This window comes from Nerophis ophidion, linkage group LG10 (genome assembly GCF_033978795.1).
Source record: "Nerophis ophidion isolate RoL-2023_Sa linkage group LG10, RoL_Noph_v1.0, whole genome shotgun sequence".
Classification (NCBI taxonomy): Eukaryota; Metazoa; Chordata; class Actinopteri; order Syngnathiformes; family Syngnathidae; genus Nerophis; species Nerophis ophidion.
In genome coordinates, this window is record NC_084620.1 from 5,064,049 (window position 1) to 5,080,850 (window position 16,802).

The 16,802-nt window shown below is 38.4% G+C and overlaps 1 protein-coding gene across 6 annotated transcripts in view; it reads right to left on the minus strand.

The window, feature by feature from the left end:
- The window catches only part of anks1b (ankyrin repeat and sterile alpha motif domain containing 1B), a 385,802-nt gene that overhangs the window by 242,533 nt on the left and 126,467 nt on the right, over nucleotides 1-16,802 (minus strand). For 5 of the 6 annotated variants that reach the window (XM_061912138.1, XM_061912134.1, XM_061912133.1 and 2 more), the window contains exons 7-9: nucleotides 12,173-12,248; nucleotides 3,791-3,892; nucleotides 3,251-3,373 (exon numbers count right to left, since the gene is read on the minus strand). In XM_061912138.1, coding sequence (XP_061768122.1) covers nucleotides 3,251-3,373; nucleotides 3,791-3,892; nucleotides 12,173-12,248 — 301 coding nt within the window. Of the gene's footprint in view, nucleotides 1-3,250; nucleotides 3,374-3,790; nucleotides 3,893-12,172; nucleotides 12,249-16,673; nucleotides 16,755-16,802 lie in introns of those variants that run through there. The other variant, XM_061912139.1, reaches the window with a different exon arrangement.

Consider the following 16,802-nt stretch of genomic DNA (forward strand, 5'->3'; position numbering starts at 1 on the left):
TCCAAAAACAATTTGAAATGTGGACTCGTCAGACCACAGAACACTTTTCCACTTTGCATCAGTCCATCTTAGATGATCTGGGGCCCAGAAAAGCCGGCGGCGCTTCTGGATGTTGTTGATAAATGGCTTTCGCTTTGCATAGGAGAGCTTTAACTTGCACTTACAGATGTAGCGAAAAACTTTATTTAGTAACAGTGGTTTTCTGAAGTTTTCCTGAGCCCAAGTGGTGATATCCTTAAGAGATTGATGGCGGTTTTTGATACAGGGGGATTGAAGGTCACGGTCATTCAATGTTGGTTTCCGGCCATGCCGCTTACGTAGAGCAATTTCTCCAGATTATCTGAACCTTTTGATGATATTATGGACCGTAGATGTTGAAATCCCTAAATTTCTTGCAATTGCACTTTGAGAAACATTGTTCTTAAACTGTTTGACTATTTGCTCTTGCAATTGTGAACAAAGGGGTGTACCTCGCCCCAATCTTTTCATTTTTTGGGAAGCTGTTTTTATACCCAATCATGGCACCCACTTGTTCCCAATTAGCCTGCACACCTGTGGGATGTTCCAAATAAGTGTTTGTTTATTACCACCCTTCCCAACTTCTTTGTCATGTGTTGATGGCAACAAATTCTAAAGTTAATGATTATTTGCAAAAAATTTAAAATGATTTGCAAATCATTGTATTCCGTTTGTATTTACATCCAACACAATTTCCCAACTCATTGGGAAATTGTGTGTGTATATATATATATATATATATATATATATATATATATATACACACACACACGTATATATACATACATATACATACACACGTATTTATATATATATATATACATATATATACACACGTATATATATATATAGACACAGGTATATATATATATATGTATATATATATATATATATATATATATATATATATATATATATATATATATATATATACACACACACACACACACACACACACACACACACACACACACAGGTGCTGTTCATATTATTAGAATAACATGAAAAAGTTGATTTATTTCAGTAATTATATTCAGAACGTGAAACTTACATATTATATCAATTCATTACACACATAGTGATATATTTGAAATGTTTATTTCTTTAAATTTTGATGATTAGTACTGACAATTACTGAAAATCCCACATTCAGTATCTCAGAAAATCTGAATATTAGTTACGACTAGTACCAAAAAATATTTTTTAGAAATGTGGGCCAACTGAAAAGTATGAACATGGAAAGTTTCAGCATGTACGGCAATCAATACTTAGTTGCAGCTCCTTTTGCCTGAATTGCTGCAGCAATACGGCGTGGTATAAAGTCGACCAGTCTGTTGCACTCCTCAGGTGTTATGAGAGCCCAGGTTGCTTTAATAGTGGCCTTCAGCTCTTCAGCATTGTTGGGTCTGGCATCTGGCATCTTCCGCTTCACAATACCCCATAGGTTTTCTACGGGGTTAAGGTCAGGTGAGTTTGCAGGCCAATCAAGAACAGGGATACCATGGTCCTTAAACCAGGTACTGGTAGATTTGGCACTGTGTGCAGGTGCCAAGTCATGTTGGAAAATGAAATCTTCACCTCCATAAAATTGGTCCACGGCAGGCAGCATAAAGTGTTCTAAAACTTCCTGGTAGACTGCTGCATTGACCCTAGACCTCAGGAAACACAGTGGACCAACACCAGCAGATGACATGGCACCCCAGACCATTACCGATTGTGGAAATTTGACACTGGACTTCAGGCAACGTGGATTCTGTGCCTTTCCTGCCTTCCTCCAGACTCTGGGACCTTGATTTCCAAAGGAGATACAACATTTACTTTCATCTGAAAACATAACTTTGGACCACTCAGCAGCAGTCCAGTCTTTTTTGTCTTGAGCCCAGGCGAGACGCTTTTGACGTTGTCTCTTATTCAAGAGTGGCTTTACACAAGGAATGCGACAGCTGAAGCCCATATCTTGCATACGTTGGTGCGTGGTGGTTCTTGAAGCACTGACTCCAGCTGCAGTCCACTCTTTGTGGATCTCCCCCACATTTTTGAATCGGTTTTGTTTGACAATCCTCTCCAGGGCGCGGTTATCCCTCTTGCTTGTACACATTTTTCTACCACATCTTTGTCTTCCCTTCGCCCCTCTATTAATGTGCTTGGACACAGAGCTCTGGGAACATTCAACCTCTTTGGCAATGACCTTTTGTGTCTTGCCCTCCTTCTTTAAAGTATCAATGGTCATCTTTTGGACAGTTGTCAAGTCAGCAGTCTTCCCCATGATTGTGTGTCATACAGAATCAAAACGAGAGACCATTTAAAGGCCTTTCTAGGTGTTTTGAGTTAGTTAGCTAATTAGAATGTGGCACCAGGTGTCTTCAATATCTGACCTTTTCACCATATTCTAATTTTCTGAGATGTTGAATTTAGGGTTTTCATTGGTTGTCAGCTATAATCATCTCCTTTTTGGCAAAAAACACTTGAAATGTGTATCAGTCTGTTTGGAATGAATGTATACATTCTACAAGTTTGACTTTCTAAATGGAATTAATGAAATAAATCAACTTTTTCATGATATTCTAAAAATATGACCAGCACCTGTATATATATATATATATATATATATATATATATATATATATATATATATATATATATATATATATATATATATATGTATAATATTTTACTGATATCTAATAACATATATTGTATAAAATGATACCGTTTTCTAATAGGGGAAAAAAGAATAAGAAGATGTAAGAATCGAGTTAACAGAGTTTGTAAATAGCTTATTTGGTAAAGGAAGAGAAAATAAATAAAATAGAATAGATTTGATACATTTTTAGACGCTATGATTGCTCAAATGAACAAGAATGGCATTTATTATTAATTGAAAAATTAAATATTTAGCATCCAAAACCACTCCAAAATCTGAAGGATGGCCATTTTGTCTCCTGCCAACTAATTAATCAACACAAAGCCAAGAAAAACAACCTTGGAGGAGGTAATTAATGGTGACAATTCATCCATTAGGCTTTTTTCCTTCCAAACAATGCTGATGCGTTCAGGTGCAATCAGTTCACCGCCTCCCTAGGAGGCATTCGGAGGTAATGAGGCGATTATGCTTTGTGCTGACATTAAATAGGATGTCAGCAGGAATGCAGCCCACTTGCAATGCCACGCTCCAACCACAGGGGGCAGCAGAGGATTAGTCTTCCAATCTCCTGAATGTGTGTGTACTCACTCTTGTGTTTGAGGGAAGGGGAGCCCGAGGGCGAGGAGATGGAGGCTCTTGGTGCGGGGATGGGACATTTGCGGACCGGCTCCTCCACCACGCTGCGTCTCTCCATCTCGTCCGTCACATATTCTGCAGAGGGCGTGAGGAAAGGAAGGAGTCATTTTACTCCATCAATACAACAGCGCGGCGCTGCGTTCACACACAGTGGGTTAAAAGAGTGCCCGTGTTGAATAAGGCCTAATTGCACCGAAGCACCAGTTGCACGCTGGGCAGTAAACGTCCAGGAATTGAATTAGTGATCAAATGAGGATCTATTCATAGCTGAAGTGAGTGTGTGTGTGCGCCAACAGGAAATGGCGTGCAGCTGATCTTTTCACCAAGTCGCAGCTGTGTGTGTCCAGACAGAAACACATACTTACGTCCAGAAAGATGCCTATTGCACAATGGCATCCATTTATGTAGCAGATGGTAATAGGACGTCAAGGGAGCAACAAAGTTAGCAGTAGCCACTTCTTCCTTCGTGTGTGTGTGTGTGTGTGGTGTTACCTTGGATAAGAGCAGTGATCTGCTGGGATTTGGGAGCAGGATGCTCTCTCAGGATCTCCAGAGCCGTTCTCCTCTGACTATCTCTCAGATTAGTGTCAATCCCTGAAACACAAATATGTTTATGTTTATTAAATATAGTATGGTGAAGAAGGAGCTGAGCCGGAAGGCAAAGCTCTCAATTTACCGGTCGATCTACGTTCCCATCCTCACCTATGGTCATGAGCTTTGGGTCATGACCGAAAGGATAAGATCACGGGTACAAGCGGCCGAAATGAGTTTCCTCCGCCGTGTGGCGGGGCTCTCCCTTAGAGATAGGGTGAGAAGCTCTGCCATCCGGGAGGAACACAAAGTAAAGCCACTACTCCTTCACATCGAGAGGAGCCAGATGAGGTGGTTCGGGCATCTGGTCAGGATGCCACCCGAACGCCTCCCTAGGGAGGTGTTTAGGGCACGTCCAGCTGGTAGGAGGCCACGGGGAAGACCCAGGACACGTTGGGAAGACTATGTCTCCCGGCTGGCCTGGGAACGCCTCGGGATCCCCCGGGAAGAGCTAGACGAAGTGGCTGGGGAGAGGGAAGTCTGGGTTTCCCTGCTTAGGCTGTTGCCCCCGCGACCCGACCTCGGATAAGCGGAAGATGATGGATGGATGGATGGAAATATAGTATAGAGCAGGGGTCACCAACCTTTTTGAAACCAAGAGCTACTTCTTGGGTACTGATTAATGCGAAGGGCTACCAGTTTGATACACACTTAAATACATTGTCAGAAATAGCCAATTTGCTCAATTTACCTTTAATAGATAAATCTATATATATAAAAAAATGGGTATTTCTGTCTGTCATTCCGCTGTACATTTTTTTTTCCTTTTACGGAAGGTTTTTGTAGAGAATAAATGATGAAAAAAATCACTTAATTGAACGATTTAAAAGAGGACAAAACACGAAAAAAATGAAAATTTAATTTTGAAACATAGTTTATCTTCAATTTCGACTCTAAAATTCTAACGAAAAAATGAAGAAAAAAACTAGCTAATTCGAATCTTTTTGAAAAAATTTAAAAAATAATTTAAGGAACATCATTAGTAATTTTTCCTGATTAAGATACATTTTAGAATTTTGATGACATGTTTTAAATAGGTTAAAATCCAATCTGCACTTTGTTAGAATATATAACAAATTGGACCAAGCTATATTTCTAACAAAGACAAATCATTATTTCTTCTAGATTTTCCAAAACTAAAATTTTAAAAGAAATTCAAAAGACTTTGAAATAAGATTGAAATTTGATTCTACAGATTTTCTAGATTTTCCAGAATAATTTTTTAAAATTTTAATCATAATAAGTTTGAAGAAATATTTCACAAATATTCTTTGTCGAAAAAACAGAAGCTAAAATGAAGAATTAAATTAAAATGTATTTTTCTTTACAATAAAAAAAAACCTTGAATATTAATTTAAATTGTCAGGAAAGAAGAGGAAGGAATTTAAAAGGTAAAAAGGTATAAAAATCCTAAAATCATTTTTAAGGTTGTATTTTTTCTCTAAAATTGTCTTTCTGAAAGTTATAAGAAGCAAAGTAAAAAAATAAATACATTTATTTAAACAAGTGAAGATCAAATCTTTAAAATATTTTCTTGGATTTTCAAATTCTATTTAAGTTTTGTCTCTCTTAGAATTAAAAATGTCGAGCAAAGCGAGACCAGCTTGCTAGTAAAAAAGTAAAATTTAAAAAAATAGAGGCAGCTCACTGGTAAGTGCTGCTATATGAGCTACTTTTAGAACAGGCCAGCGGGCTACTCATCTGGTCTTTATGGCCAACCTGGTGCCCGTGGGCACCGCGTTGGTGACCCCTGTTATATATTATATATAAAATATATAAATAGCATAGTACTATATTATATATAGTATATAGTTAAGCGTATATTACGATAACCAAGCAAAACGTCATGAAAGGTCAAAGGGCAACCTCCTGGACTTACCTCCCTGATGTATTAAAGCACACTACAATAATTCAAAACTGAATAAAAAAATTAACCCAAATCAGAATCTAAGTTCATGAATTTGAATTGTGGTTACAAACAAGAAATAGAATTGCTCTTAAAATCTAGATTTAAGGAAGTAACATAAAAAATTCCAACGGACAATTTTGATGTATTCCAGAATTCCGCTTTACAGTATATTTATTACATATCTCACAGAAACCCTAATATGAACATCATGTATATTTTAACCACAACAAATGTTTTGCATCGACGGTTAGGAATAAAAACATTTTCTATTAAGAGGATCATTTCACATGATGCATTATGACTTTCAAATTGTGAAAACATATTTCATTTCCCCCAATGCTTAGCTTTAAAGAAGTACAATGGCACCTCGGCTTATGAGTTTTTGGGGATACTAATTGAAATTTGGGTTACAAGCCTGACCGCCACTAATTGGCGTGATAATTCTATACTGCGGCTGTTACATATACTGTAATATTGTACATATCACCTGGGCAAATTAAGGCCCGAGTTAAGCTTATAAATGTGGCCCGCCGGACATTCCCAAATCATTTTTTTAGATGTTTAAGATGGAAAGTGTAGCTAGCATTATGATGTTTTCTAATGACCGTAAGTCTTGAACTATACAAAGTATTTCAACGGTTGAAATCTGCGCTTTTGGATAATATACCAGTTACTATGGTAATCTAATTAGTTACTACCACCCGAACGCCTCTCTATGGAGGTGTTTTGGGCACGTCCGACCAGCAGAAAGCCACGGGGAAGACCCAGGACACATTGGGAAGACTGTGTCTCCCAGCTGGCCTGGGAACGCCTCGGGATCCCCCGGAAGAAGCTGGACCAAGTGGCTGGGGAGAGGGAAGTCTGGGCTGCTCTGCTTAGGCTGCTGCCCCCACGACCCCACCTCGGATAAGCGGAAGTAAACGGATGGATGGATGGGTGGTAATCTAACTAGTTACTATGGTCATGTAATTAGTTACTATGGTAATCTACATCACAGTAGTTCAGACAAGGCACCAAGCAGTGTGGGTGGGAAGCGTTTCCACAGACGCAGAAGGAGATTTTCACAACAAAGTTCTAAAGTTTAGTGAGGTATCAGATGTATTAGATTGTAGGTGGGTTTATTTTGCCCCCTTCACGCCTGTATTGGTTGGGGACATCTCTACGCTGCTGATCCGCTTGAGATGGTTTCCTGTGGACGGGACTCTCGCTGCTGTCTTGGATCCGCTTGAACTGAACTCTCGCGGCTGTGTTGGAGCCACTATGGATTGAACTTTCACAGTATCATGTTAGACCCGCTCGACATCCATTGCTTTTGGTCCCCTAGAGAGGGGGGGTTGCCCACATCTGAGGTCCTCTCCAAGGTTTCTCATAGTCAGCATTGTCACTGGCGTCCCACTGGATGTGAATTCTCCCTGCCCACTGGGTGTGAGTTTTCCTTGCCCTTTTGTGGGTTCTTCCGAGGATGTTGTAGTCGTAATGATTTGTGCAGTCCTTTGAGACTTTTGTGATTTGGGGCTATATAAATAAACATTGATTGATTGATTGATATTTCACTGTTTGTTAAATTTTTGTTGCGTTTCTCTTGATTGTCAAATATATCGATCGAAAGGGGGTGTGACATTCATACGTTGTCAATATTCAGGGTTTTATCTTTCATAGAAAAATTTAAAATTCCATTACGTTTATTAAGGCGGTCTGTCATAACGTTTTTGGCATTCAATTAGACATTATTGTGAGGTTTTGTATTAGTGTCCCTAAAAATAGATATACCGGCGTCCAGACACATTTTTTTCTCTAAATGTGGCCCCTGAGTCAAAATATTTGCCCAGGCCTGTTTTACATGGTAATTGTTTTATATTATATGATATTTACAATATAATATATCAGTATATATCATTTACTGTAAATATAATATGTAATAAATATATGTTATATTTTATATTGCTGGTACGGTACATTTTTAGTCTACTTTATACCTGCATTATCCTTTCCATCCTTACACTTTCCATTCTTTGTAACTCAGCTACTGTGTGGAGCAATTCCCCTTGTGGATCATTAAAGTTTGTCTAACCCTAAGTTTAAGTCTAACTGTCAGAATGAACCCCGTAAGATACGACCAAAAGATCTGATCTTACTCGCGAGCATTGGCGTGTAGCTAAGGATGGACATAACTTTGATTTTCAAGCAGTGGAAGGAAGAAAGGGACTGCGAAGGACAGTGCTCAGAAGAAGTGGATGATAATCATTGAATTGAAGAAAGAAATCATCAAAAACATGACAAGGCGTGTAGCTAGCTAACTTGGTGAAGTAGTTGAAAGTTAGCGCGGCCAGTCTGCATCATACTGATGCAGAATGAGTCAATAATGCCAGCTAAGGATGTTAGAAAAATAAAACGGTGGATATTTATACATGGAAATATGGAGAAACTGCTGATGGTGTGTTTGACAGAGAATAAACTGACTCTTTAACGTAAATATTGTACAATATTTTTACAGTACTTCATAAAACTAGTGTAGTTGTTGGTACTACATGATATCGTATTTCATACAACATCTGTTAGACAAAAGGTTTGTGTAGAGAGGCGGAGCCGACGGGCCGACAGCGTGGCGGGACACGCTTTGGCCCGGCTCAAGATGGCGGCCAGGAGGTGGAAAATGCAGCGGAACGGAGAGGCGGGGCTTGCCTGGAGCGACGCTGCAGCGATCTAAATCAGGTGCGTGACAAAACCCACCGGCTCACAATCTGCCTATCTCCTCTCAGTATATAAAAGGGGAGAGGGAGGAGAGACCCGGAAGGAGAGACACTTGCCAAACAAACCCTCAACTAAGCATTGCTGAAAAGCAACGAAACGGACAATAATAATAGAGTATTGTATCACTTGACAGCTGTGGTCCAGTGAGTCATTCAGCCGGTTACTCTTTCATTTTCGTCCTTTTCGTTGCTTTTCAGCAATGCCTCTCCACAGTTTGTTTTTATTTTCAAAAAGCATGTTATATGTTAAAGGGGAACATTATCACCAGACCTATGTAAGCGTCAATACATACCTTGATGGTGCAGAAAAAAGACCATATATTTTTTTAACCGATTTTCGAACTCTAAATGGGTGAATTTTGGCGTATTAAACGCATTTCTGTTTATTGCTCTGGTGGCGGTGACGTCAGAACGTGACGTCACCGAGGTAATACTGCCGCCGTTTTCATTTTCTACACATTACACACACGGGTCTCAGCTGTGTTTTTTTCGACTATTTTTTGGAACCTTGGAGACATCATGCCTCGTCGGTGTGTTGTCGGAGGGTGTAACAACACTAACAGGGAGGGATTCAAGTTGCACCACTGGCAAAAAAATCTGCCGCCAGACCCCCATTGAATGTGCTGTAGTGTCTTCACATTTGACCGGCGATGATAGACATGGCACAGAGATGTATGGATAACCTGCAGATGCATTTGCAACAATAAAGTCAACGAAATCACAAAGGTGAGTTTTGTTGTTGACGTATGTGCTAATCAGACATATTTGGTTGCGGCGTGACTGCCAGCTAATCGATGCTAACATGCTACGCTAAATCGATGCTAACATGCTATTTACCGGCGATGACAGACATGGCACAGAGATGTATGGATAACCTGCAGATGCATTTGCAACAATAAAGTCAACGAAATCACAAAGGTGAGTTTTGTTGTTGACTTATGTGCTAATCAGACATATTTGGTTGCGGCGTGACTGCCAGCTAATCGATGCTAACATGCTACGCTAAATCGATGCTAACATGCTATTTACCGGCGATGACAGACATGGCACAGAGATGTATGGATAACCTGCAGATGCATTTGCAACAATAAAGTCAACGAAATCACAAAGGTGAGTTTTGTTGTTGACTTATGTGCTAATCAGACATATTTGGTTGCGGCGTGACTGCCAGCTAATCGATGCTAACATGCTACGCTAAATCGATGCTAACATGCTATCTACCGGCGATGACAGACATGGCACAGAGATGTATGGATAAGCCGCTGAAATCCGAGTCTGAATCCGAGCTAATGTCACTATATAGGGACGGCGTGGCGCAGTGGGAGAGTGGCCGTGCGCAACCCGAGGGTCACTGGTTCAAATCCCACCTAGAACCAACCTCGTCACGTCCGTTGTGTCCTGAGCAAGACACTTAACCCTTGCTCCTGATGGGTGCTGGTTGGCGCCTTGCATGGCAGCTCCCTCCATCAGTGTGTGAATGTGTGTGTGAATGGGTAAATGTGGAAGTAGTGTCAAAGCGCTTTGAGTACCTTCAATCAATCATCAATCAATGTTTATTTATATAGCCCCAAATCACAAATGTCTCAAAGGACTGCACAAATCATTACGACTACAACATCCTCGGAAGAACCCACAAAAGGGCAAGGAAAACTCACACCCAGTGGGCAGGGAGAATTCACATTCAGTGGGACGCCAGCGACAATGCTGACTATGAGAAACCTTGGAGAGGACCTCAGATGTGGGCAACCCCCCCCCTCTAGGGGACCGAAAGCAATGGATGTCGAGCGGGTCTAACATGATACTGTGAAAGTTCAATCCATAGTGGCTCCAAGACAGCAGTGAGAGTCCCGTCCACAGGAAACCATCTCAAGCGGATCAGCAGCGTAGAGATGTCCCCAACCGATACAGGCAGAAAGGTAGAAAAGCGCTATACAAGTACAACCCATTTATCATTTATTTATTTATATCTTGCTGTGGTATTCCCATTGTTTGTTTACATTGGCAGCACTGTATGATGTCACAGGAAAATGGATAGTGGTTTCGAAGATAGTGAAAATAGGCACTTTAAAGCTTTATTTAGGGGTATTCCGGGACCGGGGAAATTTTTAAAAAAACTTCAAAAATTACAACAAGCCACTGGGAACGGATTTTTATTGTTTTTAACCCTTTTGAAATTGTGATAATGTTCCCCTTTAAAATTGTGCTGTTTTAGGGAGGTCAATCATCCATTAAATTGACTTGAATTCATTACAAGTTTTTCACTGAACAGATTAAACTCCACTACGTGTGTAGTATCAAAAGTACCACTTTATTTAAAAAATCCAAAACCAGTGAAGTTGGCACGTTGTGTAAACTGTTAATAAAAACAGAATATAATGATTAGCAAATCCTTTTCAACTTAAATTCAATTGAATAGACTGCAAAGACAAGATACCTAACGTTCGAAATGGAAAACTTTGTTATTTTTTTGCAAACATTAGCTCATTTGGAATTTGATGCCTGCAACATGTTTCAAAAAAGTGTTCTGTGGTCTGACGAGTCCACATATCAAATTGTTTTTGGAAACTGTGGATGTCGTGTCCTTCGGAACAAGGAGGAAAAGAACCATCTGGATTGTTATAGGCGCAAAGTTCAATAGCCAGCATCTGTGTTGGTATGGGGGTGTATTAGTGCCCAAGGCATGAGTAACTTACACATCTGTGAAGGCACCATTAATGCTGAAAGGTACATACAGATTTTGGAGCAACACATGTTGACATCCCAGCAACGTTATCATGGACGCCCCTGCTTATTTCAGCAAGACAATGCCAAGCCACGTGTTACAACAGCGTTGCTTCATAGAAAAGAGTGCGGGTACTAGACTGGCCTGCCTGTAGTCCAGACCTGTCTCCCATTGAAAATATGTGGCGGGATATGAAGCCTAAAATACCACAAAGGAGAAACTGGACTGTTAAACAACTTAAGCTGCACATCAAGCAAGATCGGGAAAACGGTTCACCTGAAAAGCTTCAAAAATTGGTCTCCTCAGTTCCCAAACGTTAACTGAGTGTCGTTAAAAGGAAAGGCCATGTAACACAGTGGTAAAAATGCCTCTGTGCCAACTTTTTTGCAATGTGTTGCTGCCATAAAATTCAAAGTTTATGATTATTTGCAAAAAAAAATAGTTTCTCAGTTCGAACATGAAATATACTTTTTTGCAGTCAATTCTATTGAATATAAGTTGAAAATGATTTGCAAATCATTGTAGTCTCTTTTTATTTATGAATTACACAAGGTGCCAACTTCACTGGTTTTGGGTTTTGTACAAAAAGGTTTCATTTAATTGTTCATTTTTGTATTGAAGGCAAAACTTTAGTTAAACCTGACAAATTCTTCCAGTCACTTGGCTGAATTGAGATTCCACTTCCTGTGGGGTGGAACCAAATCAATTCCAATTCCAACATGCGCACGAGACAATGAATGCCTCTTGTGTGCTTCATCCAGGAAGTCAGCACAGGAAGTGTATCAAAGCAAAGGCTGTGGCTGTTATGTGCGTTGATCTTAAATATTAAAATATCTCTGTTTTTTTGGGGTTTTTCCTTCAGTCAAGTGCATGCATGTGAGAGGTTATATTTATAGTCTCACCTGATTCGAGCAGAAGGCGAACGACGTCCATTTTCCCAAAGAGAGCGGCCTCGTGGAGGGCGCTGCCATTCTCCGTCTGAAAGCAAGCGAGCGTGCCAGTTTCAGTACCAAAAATAGTACAAACACACACACAAAGCTGGGAGGATTCCCAAAAACAACAACTGAGAGAAGCTGGCTTTCACTGTTAAAACGCAGACGTTTATTGAATGTTAGCAAATAACATCTGGGGTCTCTAATTAGTCAAACAACATTGGCATGAGCAGCTCTCCCGTCCAAAGGCAAAACCCAGTAACTCAATTTTGGTCAAAACTGAGCTGATAATAACTTTGGAGTTCCTAGGTGATATGCTTTACATTAGTGCATGCGATATTGTAATTTTTTCCGTAAGTAAGCAGGACCTAGTAACTACCACATAACCGCGTGGATACAACAGAAAAACCTAGTATCTCAAGGGACCAATCGGAGCTTCTTTGTCAGTCGCCTTATTGTCTTTAATGAGACATTTGCACGAATGGGGGCCGACGGTCAACCTGATTATGTGATATTATGGCACAAGGGGATATTTGGAAGATTGGCCCAGGACGTTGCAAGCACCTTCATTAAATGTATTGTTCTTGATTCTTCCCCTTGCATACTCTTTTGGGCAGATAACTGTGGAGGTCAAAATAAAAACTGGACTCTGTACACGGCTCTTACCCAATGTGCAAACGCAGAATGGGGCCCACCGGAGATTGTGATAAAATATCTGGAGAAAGGGCACACGTTCATGAGAGCAGATTCAATCCATGGCTCAATCGGCAAGAAAATGAAAGCTCAAGAAAACATCTATACGTTTGATGACTTTGTAAATCTTTGTAAGACAGCATCAAGATAGATTGGTTTTCCTTTGTTTTCTCAAAATCAACTAGAAGTGAGTTACTAGCTTTTGCCTTTGGACGGGAGAGCTGTGGCTGTAGGCAACCTCCTGATGTAGGTTTTGTGCAGCTTTATACACGAGATTTAAAATGTTGATACTCAGCGGTCATGTGTTTTACACTTGCTTTACTGTTAATATTAAACTCAATACTTTTGTTACAACAGTGGTTGTGTTGCTTCCGTGTTACACAACATACTTTAATTTAAAAAAATAGAAAACACTTAAATAAATAAAAGATTATTAAAAAAAATCCAATTAATAAAATACTAATCAAATGTTTTACTTAATTATATTGATTAATTAATAACAATAATTAAAATTGTTATACAGTCGCCAGAATATTACTGTAAAAATTCAAGTAAAGTAGTGCCGTTTTCGATTTACAGTATTGCACTGTAAAAACAACAGCTGTAGATTTTGCAGCAAAAGAGACTGGTGGCTAAGTCGCCAGATTTTCACTGTAAGAATAAAAGTACAGTAGTGCCGTTTTCCATTTACAGTATTATATTGTAGTTAACAACAATTGATTAGAGGCTAAAAAGAAAAAACGGCAGCTCATTCGCCAGAAATTCACTGTAAGAATAAAAACACAGCAAAACCATTTTGCGATTTAATGTACTACACTGTAAAAACAATAATCATAGTTTTTGCAGTACAAAGTGGTTTCAGATTCAAAGCCATGGCAAGTTGTTCTCTCGACAAGAAAGGACTATTTTTCGCAGAGAGAAGAGGCAACATCCTTGCAGCAAACACCTGCTGCATGTGTCATTCAGAGGTGGGTGGTGCTTCAATTCCGTGTTCAAATTACGGTTACTATGCAGTGATGACATAACATTTAGATTGTTACTGTGACTGATTTAGTAAGTGACATGAAGCTCAACAGAAATGAAAGACGGTTGACAGTTGATCTGACATTAAAACATGTCAAGACACTTTCTCAAACCAATCACACACTTCCGGCTTCAAAATAAAAGCGCTATGCTCTACATCCGGTTTAAGTACGTTTAGGGTTTCTCCTTAATATACGGCTTCATATTTGTCAACACACCTAACAAAATAAAGTTGTAGCGTCCAGAAGAAAACACAGTCTAACTTTCTTTTTAGCTTTTATTGCCAATTTTATGCTAACAAAGGACACAATTCCAACAATTATTTCATTCACAAACCTTTTTCATCCTCAATGGATATAGTGTGTTTACAGACCATGGGAATAAGACACAAACATACACATTAACACCAGCAGGTAGTTACAGTATGATTGGCTATATACAGTATAGATTATTGTTTGTGTACTATCGAATAATGATGTACCAAAAATCTGGCTGGAAAAAGACGTACTTTAATCACCATAACAGTGCTCCCGAAACCGATGTTGTGATGACGTAATCTACACGCACTGCGTTATGTGCTGTGGACGTACTTCAATATATTTTAGATTTACCCGCGGACAACGATCTTGACTATTTAAGATGACACTGGCGGCTTTTGATTAGAGAAAGGCTCCAAGCAACACGAAGCAAATGTGACGTCAGGCTCTGTACAGTTCGGACAGAATTTAAACAGAGCCTCTAAACACGAGTTCAGTCGCCAAAAACACCAGGGGGATGCTAGATTTGTTGCAAATCATTTTTATTACAAAAAAAGTGACTAAAAGGATTTAGAATTCTCTATATATAAAAAATATATATATATATATATATATATATATATATATATATATATATATATATATATATATATATATATATATAATTACTTACAAAAATAAGCAATAATACAATAAGAAGCAACAATTTAAAAATAGAACAAAATTATATTGTGTAAGAAAACATTTATATGTTAAAACTATACTTAATAATAACAGATTTGTTTTTAAATGTAGATTGAAATGTTTTGGTCTTTTTAAAGAAAATATGCATCACAGCAAATATTGTGAAGACGTCATATCGATATATATACATATATATATATATACATATATATACATATATATACATATATGTAGGTGTGGGAAAAATCACAAGATTACTTCATCTCTACAGAACTGTTTCATGAGGGGTTCCCTCAATCATCTCCTGATGATTGAGGGTACTCCGGCTTCCTCGCACCTCCAAAGACATGCACCTGGGGATAGGTTGATTGGCAACACTAAATTGGCCCTAGTGTGTGAATGTGAGTGTGAATGTTGTCTGTCTATCTGTGTTGGCCCTGCGATGAGGTGGCGACTTGTCCAGGGTGTACCCCGCCTTCCGCCCGATTGTAGCTGAGATAGGCGCCAGCGCCCCCCGCGACCCCAAAAGGGAATAAGCGGTAGAAAATGGATGGATGGATATATATATATATATGTATGTATATATATATATATATATATACATATGTATATATATATATATATGTATATGTACATGTGTATATGTATATACATATACATATACATATGTATGTACATATATATATACATATATGAACACATATATATACACATATATACATACTTATATATACATATGTATAAACACACACACACACACACATATATATATATATACATACATACATATGTATATACATATACATACATTCATATACATACATATGTACATACTTATATATACATATGTATAAACACATATGTGTATATATATATATACATACATATACATACATATGTATATACATATACATGCATTCATATACATACATATGTACATACATATACATACATATGTACATACATATACATACATATGTACATACATATACATACATATGTACATACATATACATACATATGTACATACATATATATATATATATATGTATATATATGTATATACATATACACATGTACATATATATATATATACATATGTATATATATGTATATACATATACACATGTACATATACATATATATATATATATACATATGTATATATATATATACATACATATATATATATATATATATATATATATATATATATATATATATATATAACATATTTTTTGACATTGGTTAGAGAACATACCTAGCTCTGTACACGCTTTAAAATGTTTGCTCCTCATCTTTTGCTGTAAAAGTCGTGTGTGTTACACTTGTTTACTACCGACTCATCAGGGCTATTAATACTTTATTATGCCATTGGTTGTGTTTTTATTTTAGTGTTCGATGTACTTGTTCACAAATGAAAATGTGGTCATGGAGATTTTCCTTTTTACTCTCTCGTGCATTTCTTATAATTATCATAGCTGAATTAATGTACTTGCCACATAGAATAACTGTTCCTCTCTCCTGCCTCTAATTAACGCCATGTCCTCATTGCTGTTGTGGTAAATAACCGCCTGGGCTCCAATGCGGCGCTAAAAACTGAGCCAGTTCTCCTGGCAGAACATGGACATGATGATGCAACACGTGGAAAACCCGGAGGCGGCGCGAGAAATTAAAGTTTCAACTCCAAGTCCATGTGAAATACGTCCGCTCTTCTTCACTTATCATTTATGGTGACAGGCTTTCACAATCACACCCACAGGTGAGCCGATCATCAAATCCGAGGAAAAGGCACAACAACAAGACAAACTTACGTGAGCTTGTGACACGGAGTTCTCGCTCGGACTTAAATCCCCCCAACAAAGGCTTTGAAGCTCTTAACGCACATTGAAAGGGAAGCACAGGAAACAATCCGCCCCCTTTTTTTTTTACTCTGTGAACCA